The 24,489-nt window shown below is 56.4% G+C and overlaps 2 protein-coding genes across 6 annotated transcripts in view; one reads left to right on the top strand and one right to left on the bottom strand.

Moving 5' to 3' along the window:
- The first annotated feature begins 9,388 nt into the window (after positions 1-9,388).
- BBC3 (BCL2 binding component 3) lies at positions 9,389-17,290 on the top strand. The gene is made up of 4 exons (XM_061139694.1): positions 9,389-9,526; positions 12,266-12,554; positions 13,988-14,178; positions 16,175-17,290. Exons 2-4 carry the CDS (start codon positions 12,281-12,283, stop codon positions 16,289-16,291), a joined length of 582 nt encoding a protein of 193 aa, XP_060995677.1. The 5' UTR covers positions 9,389-9,526; positions 12,266-12,280; the 3' UTR covers positions 16,292-17,290.
- A 4,260-nt stretch (positions 17,291-21,550) lies between these two features.
- Positions 21,551-24,489, bottom strand: part of SAE1 (SUMO1 activating enzyme subunit 1) — a 60,520-nt gene continuing 57,581 nt past the window's right edge. For 4 of the 5 annotated variants that reach the window (XM_061139690.1, XM_061139689.1, XM_061139691.1 and 1 more), the window contains one exon: positions 22,280-22,510. In XM_061139690.1, coding sequence (XP_060995673.1) covers positions 22,418-22,510 — 93 coding nt within the window. In that variant the 3' untranslated portion in view covers positions 22,280-22,417. Of the gene's footprint in view, positions 22,511-24,489 lie in introns of all 5 variants that reach the window. The other variant, XM_061139693.1, reaches the window with a different exon arrangement.

The raw sequence follows: 24,489 nt of genomic DNA, 5'->3' as shown, positions 1-24,489 counted from the left end.
AAGGAGAGGGAGATGGAGTCAGGCTGCAGAGACCCAGGTGAGTTTGGGGAGCGGTGGGGTGAGGGCGATCAGGGAGGGGCACTCGGGGTTAGGGTCGCCTGCAGGGGCGGGCCCTGCGGGGTATAGGCGGGGCCCCTCCCTACCCCCCCCCATCCCCACCGCGGCGGCAGCGGCGGCGGCGGCGGCGGCGGCCGAGTTACGAGTTACCAAGTTACCGCAGGATTCGGAAGCTTCTCACTGGCGAGGCCGCAGCCAATCAGAGAGCAGCGTCGCTGTTCTCGGGCAGGAGGCCCTGAGATGCACCTTCCCCCGACACCCAGCGAAGCACGCGGCCACACAATCACAGTGGCTCACACACTTACCCTGTCCCAGGGACGCGCAGCATCGCCTGCCCCCCATACGCACACAATCACAGCGACATCGTGTCATACACACGCGGCCCCAGGAACACGCAGAGACACACAGCATCGCAGACGCACAAAATCTCAGGGACACAGTCGCAGCTCCAGGGCACACAGCACTGCCCAGGCCCACAGTCGCAGTAACACACAACATTACCCTAACACACAACCACACTGAAACTAGTGTTGCCCAGACCCATGCATTCTCCAAGACTTAGACCCTAGGACACACAATGCAAGTGGCACACACAATCCCAGTGGTCATGGCACACACATTATCGCAGTGATACACACAATCACAACAATTACTCATTCAATCACAGTCGCACAAGATTGCACAGACACACAACTTTATTAACAAAGGCACAGTCCCATGGACACACAACATCACACTGACAAACACAACCACAAGGACACACAGAATCAGAAGGACACAGAGCACTACACTGATGTACATACTCTTGAGTAACACACAGTCCCACAGACTCACATTTCCAGCACAATGACAAGAGTGTCCTGCTACACACAGCATTGTCCAAACACACACTACCAGTGACAGGCGTGCACATTTTCCCCTTGACACAGCAAAGCACGCAGGCACACACTATCACAGTGACACACAACATACCACACAAAATAACACAATTCCCCTGAGGTACAGAAGGGCCTGGATAATCCCGAGGATGTGAGGCTTTGTGCGCACACACACACACAACCATGATGTCATCCACACACAATTCCACCATCACACAGCGTTGCAGACACAATCATAGTGATGCAACCACACAGTGACACTGTTGCATACAACCACAGCAGGTCCACAAACATTTCTGCTAACAGAACTCACTCAACAGCACTCCAATGCGTATCCAGTCCCACTGTCACGCAAACACAGCCACAGGGACATACATCATCTCCTCTATGCACACCAGGAAGTTGCACAAAACGGCACACGAACACACACACAGATACACCATCACACTCACACACAGCATGCCCAGATATCATACAAATGGCACACCGACACACAATCGCAGAGTCGGAGCCGCCCCGTGGGACAAATGCCATCACACAGTATCACCCCTCTGACACACCCCATCAACTGATACACAACAGGACACTGACACAGTCCCACACCACAACTTCACACAAACACAGCCCAGATAAGCCAACCCCTGGACACACTGCACAGTAGCCCAGCGGATGGACAGAGAACTCCAGTACACAAACCAGTCCCACGAACACACCATCTCACACGCACACACACTCATCCCTGCCCTTGCCCCAATAAGATGTGTGTGATGTGGGATGCGCGGGGGGGGGGGGGGGGGGGGGGAGGGGGAATGCTAAGTGGGCTTGTGTATGTTTGTGTGTGTGTGTGTGTGTGTGTGTGTGAGTGTGCTTCTGCCTCCCTCTCCTGGCCCTTCCCCGGGGGCGGGGCCGTGCGGCAGCCGCTGTTACCGGGTAAACTTCCCCGCCCCCCCCCCCAGCGCGGCCATTAGTCACCCCCCCCAGGATGATGTCATCGCCTCATTCTGGAGGCTGAGTAATCCTCGACTCCGCCCCCCCCTCCCCAGGTACCGGGGTAGGGGCGGGCCGCACCTGGACTCAACCCGCGTCTGGAGCTGGGGGCTTGGCTGCCTGGGTCTCCTGGGGGTGAGGACTGAGGAATCTGAGCCTCTCTGGAGTAGCCTGGGCGCTCACATCAGGGTCCCTTGAGGCTGCAGGCTCGCAGTCCCGGATCCCTGGTGGCCAACTAAAAGCACTGGGAGACAGGATCTACCAGACCTAGGGTCCTGGGCATCCCAGGGCCCCAGGACCTGGAAGGGACCCCCTGCACACTGAGGGGCTGGGTCACCTAGCCAGGTGTCTGGACGGGGGAGGGGGCTCTGTGACACTTGGGGCTTCGACTCCTGGGTTCTTGGCATGCGCGAGGTGGGGGAGGGAGGAGGTTGAGTGCCAGGGAGCAGAGGGCGTGGCTGTGGGGTCAGATGCCTGCGTCCTGGGAGATCAACAAGCTAGACCCTGGGGGAAATGACTCGGAGGGGAGGCGAGCTCGCAGCCTACCCCTCGGGGCTGGGCAGGTGGTACTCTGGATGAACTGGACACCTGAGAGTCTGGTAACTGGTGTACATGTGGGGTCTCCCAGCATCAGTATGGTGAGGCGCCAGGATGCCCAGGGACTCTGAGACACCTTGGTTGCCTTTTGGCCCAAAGACCCGAGTCCTGCTTCCTGTGGGGGTGGGGTGCTCAGTTCCAACTTTCTCAGAAGCAGACCTGCCTGGGTTCCCTTCTGGGAGCATCCTGAATTCCTGAATGCTTCTTTCCAGGGACTGGAAAACTAGCATCCCTTGGGGGGTGGGGAGGGGTTAATATCCTCGTTGTCACAGGACAGGGCATGCCTGAGTCCTTTGGGGAGAAGGAGAGACCCCTATTTTTATGGGATCTTTTTCTGGGAGAGATTCCCCAGCCCCTGTTTTTTTTTTTTTTTTTTAAGTCAAGATGCCTAAATCCTGATCGGGGAGGGTCTGGGGGAGCATGTTGTGCAGACAACCAGCTCCTATCTTTGCGGGGTCAGGATGCCCAGGTCTCCCTCTGAGAAGGGGAGGCTTGCTCCCTGTTTCCACAAGGCCGACTCCAGCGTGCCGTCCTGGGGAGGAACGGGATGCGCGGCTCCTATTTCCAGCCCATCCCAAGTGCCCATCCTCGCCGGGGAGTGCGAGTACGGGGCGGGCCGGGGCGGGGGGTTGGGGCGGGAAGCGGGGGACGGCAGTGCCCAGCCCGGGCCTCACCCCAGCCGGCCGCAGGCTTGCAGGCAGTGAGCCCGGCAGCTCCCCGGGGCCCGCCTCCCCGCCCCCCGCGCCGAGGGCTCCCCCAGATCCGGGCGGGCGGGCAGGAGGGCGGGGCGGCGGCCAATGAGCGCGCTCGCCGTCTCCGGGAGCCGGGCCGGCTCTGCCCGCCTGGCATTGGGCACGCGGTGGGCAGCGGCGGGCGGGGCCTGGGGGGTCCTCGCGCCTGGTTGGGCCAGGCTTGTTGCTGGGTAACGGGGCGGCGAGTTTCCCCTGGCAACGGCGGCGGGTACCGCTCACTGGCTGGCCGGGAAGGAGGGGGGGCGCGGGCGCGGGCAGGCCCCGCAGACCCCAGCAACAGCGCGCGGCCCCCGCCCCGCCGGGGAGCGGTAACCTTCACACGCGCCGGCCGCTCGGACCCTGCGGACACCGGCGCCCCCGCCCAGCCCCCACCCGGCTCCAGTCCAGCCCCGGGGCCTGGGAGGCCGGCCGCACTGAGGGGACCCGGGAGGCCCCCCCTCCCCACCGCGGAAAGCCAGGACTCAGAGCCTGCTCTGAAAAGTTAAGTCCTTCCCAACTCCCTCTCGCGTGCTGAGAAATCTACTTCCCCGGAACAGCATTCGAGATAACCGGGGCAGGTTGCGGGTCCGCAGTAAACTAGCTGGGACGTTGTTTTCTTCACCCAGCACTTCACATGGAGCCCAGCACTGCCCGATACGATACTGTCCTACCTGCGTTACAAATCGGAACCCATTTATTAATCTTCATATTGAAGTTGGGGTCCTATGGCGATCGTCTTTGTACACGTGGGGAAACTGAGGCTCAGAAGGAGGAAGCTACTTCCTCAAGGTCATCGTTTGAACCTAAGCAGCCTGATTCCAAAATCTGGATGCTGTATATATTCACTGTGTTGACTGTCCCTTTGAGAGGCATTAATAGTCCAAATGAGGGACTTCCCCGGGTGGCTCAGTGGCAAAGACTCTGCACTCCCAATGCAGGAGGCCCAGGTTCGATCCCTGGTCGGGGTGCTAGATCTCACATGCTACAATAAAGACCCAGTGCAGCCAAATATATAAAGAAAACATTCAAAGTGGGAAACTGTGCCAGCCAGTGAAACACACTAATGGCTGGCCCACCGGCTGGACCTGAAACCCCTGCCCCAACCTGAGGGTCTTAGCTGGAAGATCTTGTCTGGATTCTCAGAGAATCAATAGCTCCCCCAACACAGATCAGAGAAATGATGTATGAAGGACCCATTAGAGCCCAGTGCTTTATTTTTACCGACCTTCTTACTCAGAAGAATCCTCTGAGGTAGGGACCTGTGCCGTCCTGACTCACAGGTGAGGAAATTAATCAAGGAACAGAGATGGGACCACTTGCCCAAGGTCACACAGGCCGAAGGTGGCAGAGCTGGGGATTCTAGGTCAGGCCATCAAGTCTATAGAGCACCAGCTCGTGGGTGAGATTCTGTGCATTCTTGGGGGAGGGGAGAATGGGCCTCAGTTATGGAGATCCTGGTGACTTTCTTTTAGCCAGTGGTTCTCAACCTGGGGTGATTTTTGTCTCCCCCAGGTGATTCCCATGTGACACTAGTGGTAAAGAACCTGCCTGCCAATGAAGGAGATGTAAGAGACGAGGGTTCAATCCCTGGGTTGGGAAGATCCCCTGGAGAAGGGCATGGCAACCCACTTCAGTATTCATGCCTGGCGAATCCCATGGACAGAAGAGACTGGCAGGCTACAGTCCACAGGGTCGCAAAGAGTCGGACACAACTGAAGCAACTTAGCATGCATGTGGGTGATATTAAGCAGTGTTTGCAGACTTTTTTTTTTTTGGCAGACATTTTTAATTGTCACAAAGGGAGGGGCCGCTACTGGCCTCCAGGGGATAGAGGTCAGGGTGAATGCTAAATATCCTACAAATCACCAGACAGTCCCCACAACAAAGACACATTGGACCTCACATGTCAGTAGAGAGGAGATTAACAGACTGCTCTAGGGACTTCCCTGGGGGTCCAGTGGTTAGGACTCTGCGCCTCCACTGCCGGGGGCATGGGTTCCATCCCTGGTCTGGGAACTAAGATCCTGCATGCCGCTGGGCCAAAAAGCAAAACTTTGCTCTCTGCCAAGCCTGACCTCCCCCACCCTCAGCCAACCCATCCTGACCCCTCTTGTTTTCTCTCCACCTGGTCTCCCCCTGGCTCTTTCTGACTCCCTCCACTCCCCTGGTCTGAGTCTTCCTGTCTCTGTATTTCTATTTGCCTCTGTTGCTCGTCCTCTCTCAAAGGTATTGGTGACCCCTCAGAGCCTCAGAACCCTCTGTCCCCTCTCCAGGGGAGCAGGGATCAGAGGCAGGGTTGGAGGGAATGGTTCTTCAGAAAATTAGAGGAGGGAGTCCCTGGGTCCCTCAGGAGACCTGCTGGGATGGTGGTGGTGGGGAAATTTAGTCTGGAAGGTGGAGGTTGGGGCTTATCCCTCCTTGGGCCCATAGGATGTAGGTCTCAAAAAGGAAGCCCTTCAGCCAGTCACAGTTGGGTTTGTTGTTGTTGTTTTTTTTTTGCCCATATAGGGTTTTTTAATTTTATTTATTTTTTATTTTTGGCTGTGCTGGGACTTTGTTGCTATACAGACTTTCTCCAGTTACGGGGAGCAGGGGGAGCTACTAGTTGCGGTGCTCAGGCTTCTCATTACAGTGGCTTCCCTTGTTGCCTAGCACAGGCTCTATGCGCATGCGCTTCAGTAGTTGTGGCTCCAAGGCTCGAGGGTACAAGCTCAGTAGTTGTGGCGCCCGGGCTTAGTTGCCCCACAGCATGTGGGATCTTCCCAGACCAGGAATCGAACCAGTGTCCCCTGCATTGTAAGACAGATTCTTCACCACTGGAGCCAGGCAAGCCTGCTCATATAGTTTCTAATTTTGACTTTGCAGGCCTCCGGAAGACACATGCTTTTTCCATTTAGCCACAGTCCCCACCATGCCCTGTTGTCTTCCACTGGACTCATTTCTCTCATTTATTTCATGATGGCCTTGAGTTTGAGACCCCTGGTCTGGTGGGTGAGAGGAAGCCAGAATTTGGAACAGGATCTGGACTAGATCATGGGAAGGGTCCTGACTGGTACCACTGCTTGTGGCCTGGTAGATTCTTCGTCTTCTCCTCCTCTCTCACCCTTACTCACCAAGCCAGATTCCTTCACCCTCATTTTCTTCTCAGAAGAACATTCCAGCACATGTGACCTCCTGGTATCCAGCCTGAGACGAGGCAGCTTTAGGGCATTGGCCAGTGGATAAGAAGTACAGGCTGGTCCATGAGCCTTTCTCCTGATTGCATCACTGCCAGGTTGAGCAAACATTGACAATAATTAGTTATACTAGTGATAGAGTGTGTGTGCACACGCGCTTAGTCACTTCAGTCGTGTCTGATTCTTTGTGAACCCATAGACTACAGCCTGCCAGGCTCTTCCCTCCATGAGATTCTCCAGGCAAGAACACTGGAGTGAGTTGCCATGACCTCCTCCAGGGGACCTTCCCAACCCAGGATCAAACCCATGTCTTTTACATCACCTGCACTGGCAGGTGGATTCTTTACCACTAGCGTCACCTGGAAAGCTCCCTGAAGTTAACATTTATTAGGCTCTTATCATGTGAGCATATACACATGCACATACATATGAGACACTGTACTCACTGACTTCCACGCATGATCTCATTTAATAAATGTCTAAAGAAGCATTTCTAAAATGCCTTTAAATTCGATCTATAGGCAGCAATACATCCATTTTCTTTGTGACTTGGTATGTAACCGCTATAATAAAATTTTCACAAAAACCATATTTTCCTTTGACTTCAACATTTTTTAAATGATATTATTTTGTTTTGTTTTCTTTTTTTGTCTGATCAAGAGCCACTAAAGTTGCAGGCAGAAGGGACTGACTATAAAGGGACACAAGGGGGGATTTCCCTGGTGGTCCAGTGGCTAAGACTCCGTGTTCCCAATGCAGGGGACCTGGATTCGACCCTTGGTCAGGGAACTAGATCCCACATGTGGCAACTAAGAGTTTGCCTGCAGCAACCCACATGCCACAACAAAGGCACACATGCCACAATCAAAGGTCCTGTGTGCCGCAACTAAGACCTTACACAGTCAAATAAATACATAAATAAAATATCAAAAAATAAAAAAGGGGGGGCACAAGAGAAGTCTTGCAGAGGGCAATAGACAGGGTTCGAATTTGGATGTGGTGATGTACAACAGTGTCCATTTGTTCCAACTCCCCAAACTATACACGTAAAAAGAGTAAATGTTATGGTATGTAAATACATCTCAGTGAATTCAGAATAAGATCCACACCAGTGATTTCACAACACATGGTTCACACACATGGGTCATGACCCACAGTTTGGAAGGGGAATTCCCTGATGATCTGGTCCAGTGGTTAGAACTACACTGTTTTCACCACCAAGGACCCGGGTCCAACCCCTGGTCAGGGAACTAAGATCCCACAAGCCGAGTGGCACAGCCAAAATAAATAAATAAAAAGAAATTGAAAAAAAAAAAAAAGGAAAAATGAAACACACTGGACGAAAGAAAGGAAGAAAAGGTCAATGAATGAATGATTGAGTGAATGAAGGAAAGGAAGCAGAGAGGGAGGGTGAACTGGTCCCCAGTATTTGAAGGAGGGAGATCACACGTGAGACCTGCATTCTCTGCTCTTGGGAAATTGAAGCATCTGGCCACACTTGAGAACCTGGACAAGCCCCTCTCTGCTGGGTACTCAGAGGCCACTTGCCCTCTGCTGACGCCGTGGGTTTGGGGTGTGATGCAAAGGGAATGGAGGGTGCAGAGGAGACAGAGCCCCAGAGCTTTAGACACCACCTCGCGTCACCATATCAGAGTGGGGGAAGGAGTGACGAAGGGAGACTGAGAAAGGAAAGGGAACTGAAAGGCAGAAAACCCCGGGTGAGAGCCACTGCAGAGGCTGCCCGGGCATGTCCCGTGCCAGCTGCCTGGGGCTTTCTTCTCCCTCTGGGTCCCTCACCAGATTCGTGGTGAGTGCAGACAGGTGCACATGCTTCTGGAGCGTGTCCCAGCATCGGGCCAGTTAGCAGGAACCTGTCACAGGTGTGACTTTGTGACTGTCTGTTGGGGGAGTCTGTCTTTTTATGTCTGACTTGATCTGTGTCCGGGAGGGTCAATTTCTTGACAGTTTTCATGTGTCAGCTATGAGTTGATGGGGGTGTGTTTGTGTGTGAGCTGCTGCGGGGGAGGGGGTCCCTGTAGGTGTTTCTACATACTGTAGATCAAGCAGTGTGTCCAAGTGTCCCAGGGACAGGTGTCGTGTGTGTGTGTGTGTGTGTGTGTGTCCTGCTCTGCCTATCAGGAAGTTTCTGTTTGCCGACAAGACAAGCTCTTAGTGGGTGTCTGTGTGGGTCCAGCACTGTGTGTTTGTGTGTTGTGGGTACCTGAACAGAGCTTGTGAACATGACTGGTTTGTGAGCCTAGGTGTGCTCAGGAGTTCGGGTGTTTGGGCAACTTCTGTGTCTCTGACACAGAGTCCCAGTGAGACTGTTAGGAAGTCGTGTTATGTATGTATTTGTGCCTGAATGGGTGAGTGCCCCGTCAGTGCGTGAGTTTGTGCGTCCACGCCCCTGTCCAGGGAGTGGATCTGGCGTGTCTGCGAGTGGGCTTGGCCCCGTGGCCCTGACGCACGTGGCTTTGTGTACCCTGGAGCGCCAGGCGGTCAGCCTGCACACACGTCTCGGGGTGTGTGTCTGTGGGTCCCAGTCACTGTGTCAGTGTGTCAGTGTGTGCGTGTCCAGCTGTCCCGCCCGTCCGGAAGCCCGATCGGCGCGCCTCCGCCCCCAGGCCCAAGCCTTGCCCCGCCCCCGGCTGCAGGGAAACCCCCCGCGCCGAGGTAGGGGGCGCGGCGCGCGCCTGCAAGTCCCGACTTGTCCGCGGCGGGCGGGCGGGCGGGCCGGGCCGTGGCGTCACTCGGGGGCGGGGCGTGGGACCCGCCAGGCGGGGGCGGGGCGGGGCGGGGCGGGGCGGCCGCCGAGCGGGCCCGGGATCCGCCGGGCGGCCTGAGACGCGGCGCGAGCCACATGCGAGCGGGCGCCTGGCGGCGGCGGCAGCAACAGCGACAGCAGCAGCGGCGGCAGCAATCGCAGTGACCAGGACGCGGACGCGCCTGCGGTTCGAGAAGCAGCTGCGGCAGCAACAGCAACAGCCACTGCAGTTAGAGCGGCAGCAGCCGCAACGAGCGGCGCTCGGCGGGCGCGCCCTCCTGAAGGAAGCCGCCCGCCCCCCATCGCCATCCCCTCCGGCGTGTTCATGCCCCCGGGGTGAGTGTGCGCACCCCGAATCCCCGCCAGCCGCGATTGGCCAGGCCGGGTGGGCTCCCTGGAGGAGGTGGCGGGAGTGCACTCGGAGAGACAGTGCGGGGGGAGGGCGCGCTGCGTCGCCACATCGGGCTCCCCTCTCTCCCTGCCCTCCCCACCCTCCACGAGGCTGGGGTCCCAGGGCGGGAGGCACTGAGGGTCCGAGAGCGCAGGTGCCTCCGCGGTCTGGCGGGTTTGTTTACAAACAATGGGGTGCGGGCTCGGCAGCGCCCCCTGGCGGCCAGTGCGGGCCCGGGGAAGTAAGTCGCCCCGGACTGCCCCGGCCCCTGCAGTCCCGGAGGGGCGGGGGGTGGGGGTGGGGGTGGGGGGGACGGCGTGGAGGGGCGGCCACACCCCGGGCGCGCGCCCGCTGGGGGCGGCGACAGGGGGCGGCTCGCGGGCCGAGGAGTCTGCGGCTCCTGCGGGCGGGGGCTGCGCCCCAGCAACAGCCGGTTATTGGCCCCGCGCTCGCCTGGCGGGCGGGGCGGGCGCACGTGGCGGCGGCGGCGGCGGCGGCGTGGTTGGGGGGGGGGACTATGACAGCGCAGGGGGGCGTCTGGGCCCGCCGTGGGAGCGCGCGTGTGCGGGGTGGTGGATCTGCAGGTGTCTCGCCTGGGTGTGTGCGCGTGTCTGGCTCCGAGTTTGTGCTGGGGTCTGCAGGGAGTGGTTGTGCCAGTCCCGGGGCGTGTTGGGGCTGTGGCCCCGTCGGGGTGTGCGGCGCCGTCCCCGTGTGTGTGAGGGGGTTCTCTCCGTGTGTGCTGCGGCGCCTGAGGGCTGGGCGCTGTGTTGATGTGTGGTGGACTTGTGTGTGTTCTCTCTGAGAGTTGTCTCTGTGTGCTGTTTGGGGGTGAGTCTGTGGCTCCCGGTTGCCTGCTTGCGCTGTGGTGTGTGTGTGCGTTGTCTGAGTGAGCTGTTTGTGTGTTTACGTGTGCATCTTGCCCGACGGGCTGTGTTTGTGAGTGCTTGTGGGTCTTGTCTGTGTGGACTGTGTCTGTGTCTATCTCCAGGGCATCTGGCTCAGCTCAGCATTTGCGGATGTCTATTTTCTGTCCAGGTGTCTGTGTGAGTTCTCCGTTGTGTGTGTGTGTGTGTGTGTGTGTGTGTGTGGTGGGGGTTGTCTCAGTCTGTGTTTGGCTTGTGTGTCTGGGATCCGCGTCTGGGAATTGAGGAGCTAGGCTCTGTGGGGTCTCGGCAGAGCAGTCAGTAGGTGCTGCTGGCAGCCTCTTGTACAGGGATGTGTCTGAGCCCGTGTGTGTGTGTGTGTGTGTGTGTGTGTGTGTGTGTGTGTGTGTGTGTGTGTGTGTGTGTGTGTGAGAGAGAGAGAGACAGAGTGCGTGTGTTGAGTCTGAGGGGCTTGTCTCTGTGATCGGCTGGCTCATGTGTCATGTGGGCTGCGTGTGTGTAGTGTTTATGTCAGTCACGTGAGACCAGTGTTTTCTGAGGGTGCTTTAGGTGTGCGCCCTGCCAGGCCAGTGTGGGATTAGCTGTAGTGCGTGTGCGCGCGCGTGTCCAGGGCTGACAGTTGGTAATGGTGTTTGGAGGTTGGGGGAGGAGGGTGGGTTGATGTCTGCTGTCCGTGTTGTTGCTGGCATGTGGCAATTCATCTAGATCTGATGACATGTGTGCCTGCTTTACATGTGTCCCGGGATCTGAGAGTTGGTGACAAGTGGGTGTGTTGCAGTTGTACGGGTCCCTGTGTGTCCGTGGAGGTCTGTTTTGTGTTGATATGTGTGTGAGTCCTGAGGGGTGTAGGTCTTATCTGTTGCGGGTGCCTTATGGGGAGGGGCATGTGTGCCTGAGAAGTGACAGTGTCCCAGCTGGTGTGTCTGTCTGTGCTTGTGACGGCCGCATTGTGAGTCTCTGTGGCTCCGTGGGCATATTAACAGCGGGTCAGTGGGTGAGATCCTGACAGTTCGTTCGTGTATCTGTTTTTGACATGGAGGGGCTGGGGTGTACCAGCCAGCAGGCAATGTGTGGATAGCTGTTCCGTGGTCTGTGTGTATGTGTGTGTGTGTGTCCTGGGACCTTCTCAGTGTTTTGGGGTACAAATAGGAGGCCTGGTGGGAGGTCGGGCGGGCCAGTCCTGCGTGAGCCCTGTGTGTGTGTTGTGTACCCTCCACATACACCCCCTCTTGGTCCTGTGTGAGTCCTGGTGTTTGTTGTGTGAGCAATTGCAGTGCCTGGCTGCCCTCCGTGTGTGTGTGTGTGTGTGTGTGTATATGTGTGTGTGTGTGTGTGTGTGCGCGCACCCATTGCTGTGTTCCAAAAGTTAACCCTGCCAGCCCAGGCCCTGTGTGAGTCCCAGGTTGGGTGACTTTGTGTTGGGGGGCTGTCAGCCCTTAAACTCACACTGCTGACAGGCCCACAAGTCTGGGACCTGCATGAGCCCCTGTCCTTGCTGTGAGAACCATCCTGTGCCTCCGCGTCCCTGGTCCCTCCTGTATGCCGGTCACCATGTTCAGGGGAGGCTCTCTGGGTTGGCTGGGCCTGGGGTCAGCCCTGGGACGGGGGTGTCTGAGGGCCCATCACACATACCTATAGCCCGCTCCATCACAGCTGTGTGTCCTGGACCCTGGTGGGCTGCCCAGCCCACCATGCAGGCAGAAGTGGGGCGCCCTGTGTACCCCGCGTGGGGTGGGTACCTCGTGGGGCTCTCCCTGCACTGCCCCGCTGCTGACCGCACCCCTCTGCCCTGTCCCGCAGGCCCCAGGGAGCGCCATGGCCCGAGCACGCCAGGAGGGCAGCTCCCCGGAGCCCGTAGAGGGCCTGGCCCGCGACGGCCCGCGCCCCTTCCCGCTCAGCCGCCTGGTGCCCTCGGCGGTGTCCTGCGGCCTCTGCGAACCCGGCCTGCCTGCTGCCCCGGCCGCCCCCGCCCTGTTGCCCGCCGCCTACCTCTGCGCCCCCACCGCCCCGCCCGCCGTCACCGCCGCCCTGGGGGCCCCCCGCTGGCCTGGGGGTCCCCGCAGCCGGCCCCGAGGCCCACGACCCGACGGTGAGTGCCTGCCCCGCACCCGAGATGCCGGGAGCTGGGAAAAGAGAGACCCCGAGGAACCCGGGAAAGGGGAGTGAGTCGGGGGAGGTGGCGAGCCGGCCGGGCCACGGGAGGGTGTGGCCAGTGTGGTCTTTGTGTTGCAAGAAGCAGGAAGACGGAGTGGGAGGTTGGGGGGTGGGGGGAGGCCGACTGGGAAGTCCCTCCTGGAATCGGACTGCAGTCCGCGAGCTGCAGCCTACGGCCTTTTCCGGGCCGCGGGCAACAGCTGTTTTCCAGCCCCCCACCCTCTCCAGGTCTGGGTCCCCGGAGCCCCTTGAGGACTGCAGCTGGAGAAAGTGTGGGCAGAGGGGACTGTCACTTCAGGACTTCGGGGAGGGGTCGAGGGTGGCCTGGTGCCTTTATCTGCATCTCTTTGCCCAGGGCCCGCCCTCTCTGCAGTCAGAGAGGAGGAAGGAGGGGGAGGGGCCATTGTCTAGGGGAAAGGGTGGGGGGGGCGGGTCTTGGGGAGGGAAGGGTTAAAGGTCCCCTGCCTGCTGGGCTGTTAACTCCGTGGTGTCCGGCCGGTCCGTTCGGTGGCTAGGGAGAGGTTGTCCCCGCTCCCCTCCCCACCTGTTCCCGGAACCTGGAGAGGTCAGGAGAGGGCAGACTTCCCTGGCCAGCGGAGGCAGGAGGAGACCCGGTTCCTAGACCAGAGTCACAGGCATGGAAACTGAGGCCCTGAGGTTAGTTCTCAGGGATCCCTCAAGCCAGGACCCGGCGTGACAGAGGGAGGAAGAGACGTCAGAGGAACGCAGAAAGTGCGCGGGGACGTCCCGCATCCAAGCCTCCAGGCTCACAGGGGGCCACGGGCCGGCCTTCTGGTTTACAGGCCTTTGCCACATCCGGAGGTGTGGCCTCGCTGTGGTTGGACACTAGAGGGCAGGAGACCCGAGGCTTGTGACTCGGGGTGTAGTCAGTCCCCGTATCCCTGTGTGACCTTGGGCCACTTCCTAGGGGGAGCCTCAGTTTCCCTGTCGGCTGAGTAGAGCAGTCAAAATTTGGCAATCGTTTTGCAAGGAGCCTGGCCGGCCACGGTCCATGGGGTCTCAAAAAGAGTCGGACACGACTGAGCGACCTAAACATCAACAAACAACTTTGGTAGGACAAGAGGAAGCACTTCCAGACTAACACGGGGAGTGGGGTGGTAACTGGCTAGACAGGTGAGCCCAGGAAGGCCTCCCCAGGACTTCTTTTTTCCCTCGGGGAGTAGAGGTAAGAAATCTAGCTCTTAAGAGGGCTGGCAAAGTGGCATCGCTCGAGATGAGGTGGGGATCCGAAGAGAAGTCAGGCGACGGGAAAAGGGAGAAGCAAGTCCTAGCCAGCCGGCCCTCCTCCGGGCCACTGCAGGGCCTTAGAGAGGTGGTGGGTGTGACCCCGGCCCCGGCTTTTCCCAGGTCCTCAGCCTTCACTCTCGCCCGCGGAGCAGCACCTGGAATCGCCAGTGCCGAGCGCCCCGGGGGCCCTGGCGGGCGGCCCCACCCAAGCGGCCCCGGGAGTCCGGGGGGAGGAGGAGCAGTGGGCCCGAGAGATCGGGGCCCAGCTGCGGCGGATGGCGGACGACCTCAACGCGCTGTACGAGCGGCGGGTGAGTGCTGGGGGAGGGGTAGACGGCAGGTGGGACTTCCCGCCGGGGAGGGGGCTGCGGCGGCCCAGCCAGATGTGCAGCAGCTGCTGCCCTGCGCGGCGGGGTCGTGCCGGGGACAGGCAGCTGGGAGGGGCGGCGTGGTCGCCGAGCCGCCGCCGAAGGGCCAGTGCCGCGGCCGGCACGGCTCGGGCGAGGGCCGGGGCCGGAGCGTCCGCGAGCACCGCTGCGTGCCCGGGGCCCGCGGCCGCGGGGACTGAGGACTGCGCTCGGTGGAGCGGCTCATATATCCCGGGCTATTTATAGCCGATGAGTCAGCAGCGGCGGCGCAGCCTCGCCCGCCCCTCCCACCCACCCGCCCGCGCGGCGGCGGCGGCGGCGCGCCACCCCGCTTCCCGGGGGGCTGGAGGCGGGGCCTGGAGCTCCGCCCCGCCGGAGGCCCCGCCCCCGGGCGCGCGGCCAGGCCTCTCATTACAACCAGATACTTGAAGCCTGAGGCGGTGGAACGGAGAATAGCAGACACCCGGGCGCCCACCACCCTGCTCTGTCCAACCTGAACATTACAGCCACACTGCTTGCTTATTCGAGGAAAAAAACAAAAACCGGATGTTGCGAAGCCCCTTGACCCTCTTCCCCTCCCCGCTTTCAAAGGAAACCTCAGAGATTGGCTTGTCCCATTGGTCCGCGGGTGTTGATTCTTTTACAACACATTCACCAGGCCACAAACAATACTTAGGATTGCGAGGCGTTTCAGACTTAATAAACGTGATCTGGTGTGTTCCTCTGAAAGCTGCTCCCTCCCCCTCAGTGTTATGCTTGAGATACATCCACGTGGGCAAGGGAGCTTCAGTTCATTCATTTTCACGCCACATCGCATAGCATTCGATTGGATCACCATGTAGTATCCGTCTTCATTTTCTCATTGGTGGGTATTTAGGATATTCCAGAAGTGTCTCAAATTTTTTAATGTAATTTACTTTTATTGTTATTTCTTTTGTCTCTTCCAAAAAATGCATATCTCCAGGCACACACCTGTGTCTCCACAGTAGATACCTGGGTGGTCTGCTGGCCCCTAGCCTTGAAAAACGATAGTTGGCTTGCTCAGCAAGGTGACAGTGCCAAGTGGCACACCACAGTGGGACGGTGGCATTTCTGCCAATCTCATGTGCCCCTTGGTCACCTTCTCCTGGCTGGAAAATTCGCTGGGGACTGAGGCAGAGACAAACTGGTACCAGGCAGCCCACCCCCAGGCACCCATGAAGATCATTAGCATGGTTGATCTGGCCTTCTTGTTCGCATCTGTAAAATGGGTTTCTTCTTCCCATCTGGTGGGGATGAGATTAGTTCCTTGGCACAGGACCTAGGCCTTCACTCAGCACAGAGAGTGGAGAGAACTGTAGCTCTCCATAAGTATTGAATATAGTTGATTTTTATTGGAGGGCAGCCTTTTCTTCTATCTAGCTTCCTTCATTCCCGCTTTCCTAGCATTGTGGAACTGAGATGGTCCCAGAGGCTGCCCCCAGCCTTCATCCTGCCACTCGGGAAAGGGTTGGGGGTTCGCTTGGCCCAAACATATTTTTGTACAGCTTCAGCACAGAATAGTTCCCAGTTCCTGCAGAAAGTTTTCTAGAATCACTGAGACAGGAGGGCTGTCTGCTCCCTTCTGTGTGTCTCATCAGCTTTCAATGGGAGGGCAGGTGGGCTGCGGTCCAGCCTACTCCTCAAGCCCGGGTGACTTCGGTCGGTGACTGTCTTCATCTGGAGACTAGGGACCAGGAGTCTGCTGATATGCACGGGTCCTATGCTGAGGGCCTCATCCACATCGTCTCCCTCCTAGTCTCTTCCAGGCCAGGAGATGACCCAATGAACTAATAACAGGATAACCCTCAGTGGGTTGGTGGAGGGACTGTGCCTACCTCCTCGCTGCCCTTGAACCTGACCCCCTTGCACACCCCACCCCCTCGTCTCTAGCCTAACTTCCTCTCTGCTCCCTTCCCAGAGACAAGAGGAGCAGCAGCGACACCGCCCCTCGCCCTGGAGAGTCCTGTACAATCTCATCATGGGACTCCTGCCCTTCCCCGGGGGCCGCGGAGCCCCCGAGGTGGAGCCCAATTAGGTGCCTGTACCCGCCCGGTGGACGTCGGGGACTCGGGGGGGCAGGACCCTCCCAACTCCTGACGCCCTGGCCAGCGCGGGGGACTCTTTCTGCACCATGTAGCATACTGGACTACAGCCCTGCCCAACCCAGGGGCAGGCCAGGGCAGCCACTCCCGACCCAGCCCCGGCCTAACCCCGGGGAGCACTGATGGAGACGTGGACTCCTGGGCCCCTGGCTGAGGGGCCAGGGGAGAGAGGGCTGACGGACTCGGCGTCTGAAGGCGGCGGGGACTGAGGGGGCAGGGCCTGAGCTGCTCCCCTCTGCCGCCCACCACCATCTCAGGAAAGGCTGCTGGTGCTGGCTGCCCATTCCAGCTGCAGCGGTGACACTGGGGGGCAGGGGTCTCTCCCCCCAGCGCTCCTTCACTTTGGGCCTGGCCTCAGGCCCCTGGTGCTTCCCCCCCTCCTCCCAGGGAGGGGGCCCATGAAGAGCAAATGAGCCAAACGTGACCACTAGCCTCCTGGAGCCAGAGAGTGGGGTGCGTCCTGATGGGTGCCCCGGCCCAGCGCCCAGCCATCTTCCCTGAGCCAGCCGGCGGGTGGTGGGCATGCCTGCCTCACCTTCATCTGGGGGTGGCCAGGAGGGGCCCAGACTGTGAATCCTGTGCTCTGCCCACGACCACCCCCCGCTCCCCCCCCCCCATCAATCCCATTGCATAGGTTTAGAGAGAGCACGTGTGACCACTGGCATTCATTTGGGGGGTGGGATATTTTGGCGGAAGCCGCCCCAGCCTTAGTCCCCAGGGCGAAGCGCTGGGGGGAGACGGGGAGTCAGGGAGGGGGGGAAAATCTCAGAAGAGGGAGGAGTCTGGGAGTGGGGAGGGATGGCCCAGCCTGTAAAATACTGTATATGCGCTGCTGTAGATACCGGAATGAATTTTCTGTACATGTTTGGTTAATTTTTTTTGTACATGATTTTTGTATGTTTCCTTTTCAATAAAATCAGATTGGAACAGTGGATACTCTTGTCAGCTGTCCTTCCCCGCCGTGGGGCCTGGGCCCAGCCTGTGACCCTCGTCTGGGAGGAGGTGGCGGGGGGGGCGGGGGCAGTGCCTGGAGCACCCTGGGGTGTCTGTCGCTCTGGTTAAAGGATGTCTCTGAGACATTGTGGGAGACCAATCTTCATGCACCCCTCCTGGGCTCCCACTAAAAGCTAAGCCCTGAGAAGACAGGGCTTTTGGGGGACTTTCTCACTTTATTCCTATTGGATAAAACATCAGGGGGCTTGAGATTCACAGAAGGAGTGAATGACCTTTAACTTACTCAGAAGTCCCACCATGAGGAGCCCCGGGAAACATGTCAACCCTGAGACAGACCTGGTGAGCACTGGCAGGTGGATTCTTCACCACTAGTGCCACTTGGGAAGCCCAAGTATCCTCTAACCTAGTGTTAAAGCCCTGTGTTGAAAAAACAAAACAAACAAAAAAATAACCCTGTGTTGAATTAATACAAGGGGAGGGACTTCCCTTGCTGTCCAGTGGTTAATACTCCGTGTTCCCAATGCAGGGGGCCTGGGTTCGATCCCTGGTCAGGGAACTAGATCCCACGTACCAAAATTCCTGCTTGCCACAACTAGGTACGGCCAAATTAAAAGCACAAAACTCTGTGTTGAATTAACGCAAGAAGGGGAGGGATTTTCCTGGTGGGCCAGTGGTTAGGATGCCTCACTTCCACTGCAGGGGGCCCACGTTCCTTTCCTGGTCAGGGGAACTAAGATCCCAAGGGCAAAGTGGTATGGCCGCCCCCCAAAAAAGGAAAATACAAGGAGGGCTTCTACTGCTATCTTCCAGAAAACAGGGTAATGGGCCAAATGTTTCTCCTGTGGCAACTTCTGGCCCAGACAGGCTCAGACCCCAGCCAGCCTTGCCCCTCCTCCAGGTGTCCTAGTAAAGGGGCAGTTCAGAGAAAATGTTTTTTTGGGGGTGGGGGGTGTGGTGCATGTGGACCTTCGTTTCCCAACCAGGGATCGAATGTGCACCCGCTGCAGTGGAAAAGCAGCATCCTAACCACTGGACCACCAAGGCATTCCCCAAAAGAGGCTCTTCTCAAGGGGCAGGCTGAGGGAAACGGAAACGCGAACCATCATTTTGGACAGGAATTTGGCAAAACCTTGTCAAGCTGAGGATGTACCTGCCTGTGGCAATAAATGCCTTCCGGGGTGTCTCACAAGTGGATGTTTGGGGCTTTCCTGGTGGGTCAGTGGTAAGGAATCCAGCTGCCAGTGCAGGAGACGCAGCTTCGATCCCCTGAGCTGAAAGGATCTCACATGCCACCGAGCAACTAAGCCCGTGCACCTCAACTACTAAGCCGGTGCTCTGGAGCCTGGGAGCCGCAACTACTGAGCCCAGGTGCCACAGCAATTGAAGCCCGCACACCCTAGAGCCCGTGCTCCCCAAGAGAAGCCCAAGCACCGCAACTAGGAAGGAGCCCCCACTCTCCGCAAACAGAAAAGAGCCTGTGCAGCAACGAAGACCCAGCACAGCCAGAAATAAATAAAAAGAAGGGGACGTCCACAGGTGTCCAAGTGCTGGCAAGACACAAAGCCGCCACCTAAGTAGCAAGAGCCATCATTTTAAAGGGTAAATCAAGTCTGCGGGCACACAATAGAACAGACAGCAGTGAACTGGAATGAACTTGAAATTTATCACTATTGAATAAACAGCAGATAATGGTGAGCAGAAACAGCAAGTAGCAAAATGATGGTGGGTGGGTACTGGGTATTCCATCTTGTGCCTCTCTGTATTTCCTTCAAGCTTACATACACACAGGGCCCAAGGCCCCAAGTTTTTTTTTTTTTTTTGCGGGGGTCGGTGGTGGGGGATGTTGGTTGTGTCACAAGTCTTGTGGGATCCTAGTGCCCCGACCAGGGAGGGATTGAACCCAGGCCCAGTGGAAGCTGGGAGTCCTGACCACTGGACAACCAGGGAAGTCCCCTCATTGAACTACTGACCTGTTTGGATTAGGTCCTTTTCTTCTTTGTTTTCATCAGGTTTTTGTGTTTCCTCTCTCCTGCCTCCTCTTGAGATTACTTGAATACTTTCTAAGAATTCTTTTAAATGTATCTTTAGGTGTATCAGCATTTTTTAGTATTGCTCTCGGGATCACAAACATATCCTTACCTATTCGTTATCTATGGATGGTGGCATGTCACTTACAGCGCAGAGGCTCTGCCAACACACAGCCCCGCTCACCCTCTTCTCCCCAACATTTCATGCTGTAGTCGTCATACGGAGCATATCAACACCCCTTACAAATGCCCACAAGACAAATATTAACTTTTAAAAAAATATGTATTTACTCGGCTGTGCCAGGTCTTAGCTGCGGCTTGCAGGATTTAGTTCTCTGACTAGAGATGAAACCCAGGCCCCCCTGCAGGGAAGTCCTTAGACATGTATTTTTTTGCTTTAGACAGTCAGAAATAAAAGGAAAAAAAAAAAAAAAATTTTTTTTTTTCTCTGTTTACCCGACTTGGGTGGGTGAGGCTGCTGCCTTATCTGTGATATGGGTACAACAGTATCTACCCCCAAGGTTGCTGTGAGGATTCAAGCAATTTAGCTGAAGTCTAATTATTTTGAAAGGTATCAGGTGGGTAGTGTGAGGACTTCAGCTATTATCACACTCTTTTTGACTGCCAACTAAAACATAAACTTACATTTTCCCACCTGTACAGGGACAAGTAGGGGACGCCTCAATAGATGGACATTTATACTTACCAATAAAATGCAAGAAACTGACAAAAAGGGTCTGCAGTGCAGAGGGAAATCATGGAATGTAGGGCTGTGATGGGGCCATAAGTTTGTGTTTGAATTTTGGCTGCGCTGGGTTCTCCCTGCTGTGCACCAGCTTCCTCCAATTGCAGCTCAGGGGCTCTAGAATTCGGGCTCAGTAGTTGCGGCACTCCAGCATAGCTGCTCCGTGGCGTGCAGGGTCTTCCTGGACCAGGGATCAAATCCAGGTTGCCTGCATTGGCAGGTGGATCCTTAACGTCTAGGACAAGGCTTTTTTGAGTAGCACCTGTTCACTAGAATGTTCAACCACTGAGAACCTGAGTTTGGTTATTAAGCATACCAGAGACAAGAGAAGTGGGGTATGGAGTGGAGAGGCCTGGCAGAACCATTTCATTTGCTAACTTCAGCACCTCCTCCACCAAACATACGCTACCTTCACAGACAGGATCCCCCTTCCCGAGGTGTTTGAACCCACAGGATAATCACTGTGGACTTCCTGGAGACTTAGGGAAATTCATTCTTAAGATAACATCAACTTGTAATATGGAAAAATATGAAATCTGAAAGCAAGGAGAATTAAGCCTTTTTCTTGTCCAGGGCTGGAAGTTTCCAGCACCACCCTCCAGATTCCCTAAGGGTCATGGTCATTTCGGGGTCAATCTCGGCCATTACAGGTATAGGGGTGAAAAGTTTGAAAAGTTGCAGAGAAGATTCTAAGACAGTTTTGTTTTTAATCCATCCAGACCTGCCTGCTCCCCCTTGTGACCAAGGCCCCACATTGCAAAATAAAGGGTGTAATTAGCTCAGATTTTCCAAGACCCTGTGAGATTTTTGCAAGGCTCCCCTGATTTAACACTACCAAGGCCCAGAAAAGGGCTGCTCCAGAAAGAGAGCCTAGCCTCACCTCAGACGGGGGCAGAGAGAACCAGGAGGGGGGAGAATTGAGTCCCTCCTCCCAGAGGAGATCCGTGCTTTTCTTTTCTCACTGACATCAACAGGGCTGAAATAGAGAAGCTGATTTATTCATTCTAACCAGCCAATTGACATATGGGGAGAAAGCCAAGTGTGGGTGAGGAACACATTCCAGGTGGAACGCACGCTCGGGTCGCTGAGTCAAGATACACTTTGGCACTCTAGCAACCGCTCTGACCCGTCCAGCTGTGGGACTTGGGGCATTTTACTTCGGTCTCACTTAACTGCTATGAGATCACTGCTCACTTTTACTCCTTTCCCACTATTATTACAATTGCTATCACTGCAAACAGCCACTACTTAACGACATTATTTGACAGGAAGACTCAAGCTTCTATATGCTTTAGAATATGAGCATACTAACTTTTGCTGCATTGTTTAAAAAAACAGTGGCAGGGATGGTGACGGAGGGGAGGGCCTTGGTGTCGTGTTCAAGCATCCAGATACATTTTCAGGTTTAAACAGGCCATTGCTCCCTGTCAGAGGAAGAAGTTTCTCACGTGGAAGAAAAACAAATCTTAAAGCAAATAACTTTATTTCTATCATTCCTTTTTGAAGAACCAAAGAAACATAGAATATATAAAAAAACACACAAACAGCTGCGATTCAGGGGGGTAACAAGAAGGACCGACATAGCCCTTCAATGCGACAGCCTGCAGCGCGATCGCCTGCATCTGTGAGGGGCTCTGCTGGAAGACAGGCTGGCTCCCTGTCCCACCTCAAAGCCAAAGAGTCAGGCTCCCCAGGGGTGGGACCCGGGAATCTGCCTTTTAAAACAAGCATTCCCATTAATATTCCACTGGCAAGGCCTCACCCTAATACCCAAGAAGATTTGGTAATACTTCCTCTCTTTCAAAATCCAGGCTGGAAACTCAACTAATCCTAGACTAAACTCAAGAGCAGCACACCGATGCCGCCTGTTGCTTCTCAGAGCTTCAGACTTTGGTGGACACACACTCCGCCCGCCATGTTTTTGGCTCTCTAAGGGCACCTGTCTGCACTTGAAACTGTGGTTCCGCTGTGTGGTTTCATGGCCCCGGGAGTTATTCCCCACCTGAAGTCACGCTCCTCGCTGTGTGACATCAGGTGGGGACTGAGGACAAGAAGGTGGCAAGAGGCTCCTAGGCAACAAAGTGTGCTGGTTCCTGGCTGGGGACTTTCAGGAACTGACCATGCAGGAGAGCTGGGAGGAGACCATCAGGACCCAGGCCCTTGCTTAGCAGCCACTGGTGCTTCACAGCCTCGCGGCTCGCAGGAAATGGTTGGTACTGGTTCAGTGACTTGGTTTTTCCCTCGCGTGGAGAGGCCTTCATGGGGGAGGGGAGGGGATCCATCGCACAAGGGCACCGTGCGGTCAGCATCTCTGGGGCCGCGGAGTCTCGGGTTCACTTGGGGCCCAGGCACTCCACAATCCCATTCCCCTTCATGCCATCGAAGAAGAAGAAGTTGTTGTGAGGGGGGTCCCTCTGAGACAGGGCCTGCAGAGGGAAACAAGAAGAAGGTTCAGCTCAAGTGCTTAAAAGGGGATACGAGGGAGAAAAGAGAATAGATCCCTGAACTGAGAGCTTCTCAAAGCAACAAGGAAATCGGTTCTCGAAAGAGGCTGACTTTGCTCCCCAGGGGCTATTTGGCCATGTCAGGAAACAGTTTTGATTGTAACTGTCCTGTCCCTGCACTCTGTCCCCTACCAGCTGTGTGCCCTTGAGCAGACCATTTAGCCTCTCAGACCTTTACATTCCCCACGTAAAATGAAAATAACAACTGTTTTATCCTGGGGATTAAGAAAGATGCTTTACTTCCAATATCTAAAACAATGCTTAAACTCAGAGAAGCACCAATGGCAAATGGCAGTAACAATTACTTATGAATATTCCACTGAGAAAGGCAGTGATTCATTCTGACCCATCTGAGAACACAGCCTCTGTCACCTGGGGGGACACTTCCAGGGGAAGGCAGTGCTGCTGGCCTCCACAGGACACACCAGGGTGGGTGTCCAGAGGGCCTGGAAGATGCCAGTCAGCCATGGAAATGGTCATAATTTCGTGGGGTTAACAGAAGGTCACAGCACTGTTAAGAGATGGAGTGACAGTCCCTGAGATTACATGCTGGACCATGAGTGACCTGTGTGGACTGGGGAAAGGTCCAGAGGTAACAGTGAGTTTTCTAAGACATTCTCGACCCAAGAAGGGTTACCGTTTAAAGAAGAGGACATCACCCACACAGAGGCGCAACCTGCCAAGGTGCCCGGGAGCTGCGTGCAGTCACTCAGGCAGGCCTGCCTTTACAACGCTGGGCCCTGAGCCTCTCCTCCTTGAACTGAGCGCCAATTCCAGTCCTCATTTGTAAAACGGAGACGATTATACCTATTCTAAGTGCTTCTTCCGGAACGAACTGTTCTTCTGGGAAGAAGGTGTTGACCTGAGGTCAGAGGGTAGCTTCTCTGAGCTTGCATATGAAAACGCAAATAAATGGCCCCAGCCTATTACGGATCCTGGTGAGTATGAAACGCGATCCAGCTTGTAACATGCCGGCCACAGAGTAGATTCTCAATAAATGGGAGCTGCTACTGCTTGAACAGGAGGTCCTTTCCCAATATCTGCGGCCCCCAGGCACTCAGCCAGGTGGAAGGGCACACAGGTGGATCCCAGACGCAAGAGCCCACAGGAGATAACACAACACGTTTTCACACGAAGCCTGGTAAGGCTGCTGCTGTCAACTCTAAATTCTAGCACTGTAGGCGGGGAGACTGCCCACGAAGAGAGAGAGAGAAAGAATGATTAAACCCAAGAAAGCAGGATGAGACAGAGGACAGGGCTAGAATGTGTGGTGTCTGGAAAGATACAAGGAAGGAGGGAAACAGATGATTCCAAGGGAACAGACTCACCCCCATCTCCTGATGTTTACGTTTTACCGTGGTCAGATGGTCCCACCAGGGAGAAGGGGGAGGTCTGCCACCCTCGGATGGCAGGCCTTTACTGCCAGTTGGCCGAAGCTGGAACGGTGTTAAGTGAGGGGGAGTGGCAGGGACAAGACAGCAGGGCACGGGGTGAACATGGGGCAAAAGGTAAAGTGCTTCCCGAAGGGGGAAGGGGGAGATTCCAAACACGCCCAGCAACCAAGAATGCAGAGTGCTCTGGCTATCTGGGACAAACAGAAACAAGATGCGGGCAACAGCTGTCCCCGGCAGGCAGGAAGGAGGGGGCACCCTGGAGGTTGGAATTGGGATGCGGAGAAGCCCCTGCACACAGTGGGGTCAAGACCACCTGCCCAACCCACCACCTCCATCCCACCCAAGAAAGTCAGGGAGCAGCGTCTCAGTGGGATGCATGGAGGTGAGGCTGAGGGCACCCAAGATCTGCTGGCCCAGTGGTGAAGAGCACGGGCCCAGAAGCCGGACGGCATGAGCTTGAGTCCCGGCTTCATCGCTGCTCTGCATCTCAGTGCAGGGACAGCAGTG

The sequence above is a fragment of the Dama dama genome, chromosome 4 (genome assembly GCF_033118175.1).
Source record: "Dama dama isolate Ldn47 chromosome 4, ASM3311817v1, whole genome shotgun sequence".
NCBI classification, from domain to species: domain Eukaryota; kingdom Metazoa; phylum Chordata; class Mammalia; order Artiodactyla; family Cervidae; genus Dama; species Dama dama.
The sequence above is the reverse complement of the archived record's forward strand: the minus strand, read 5'-3'. Positions and strand labels throughout refer to the sequence as shown.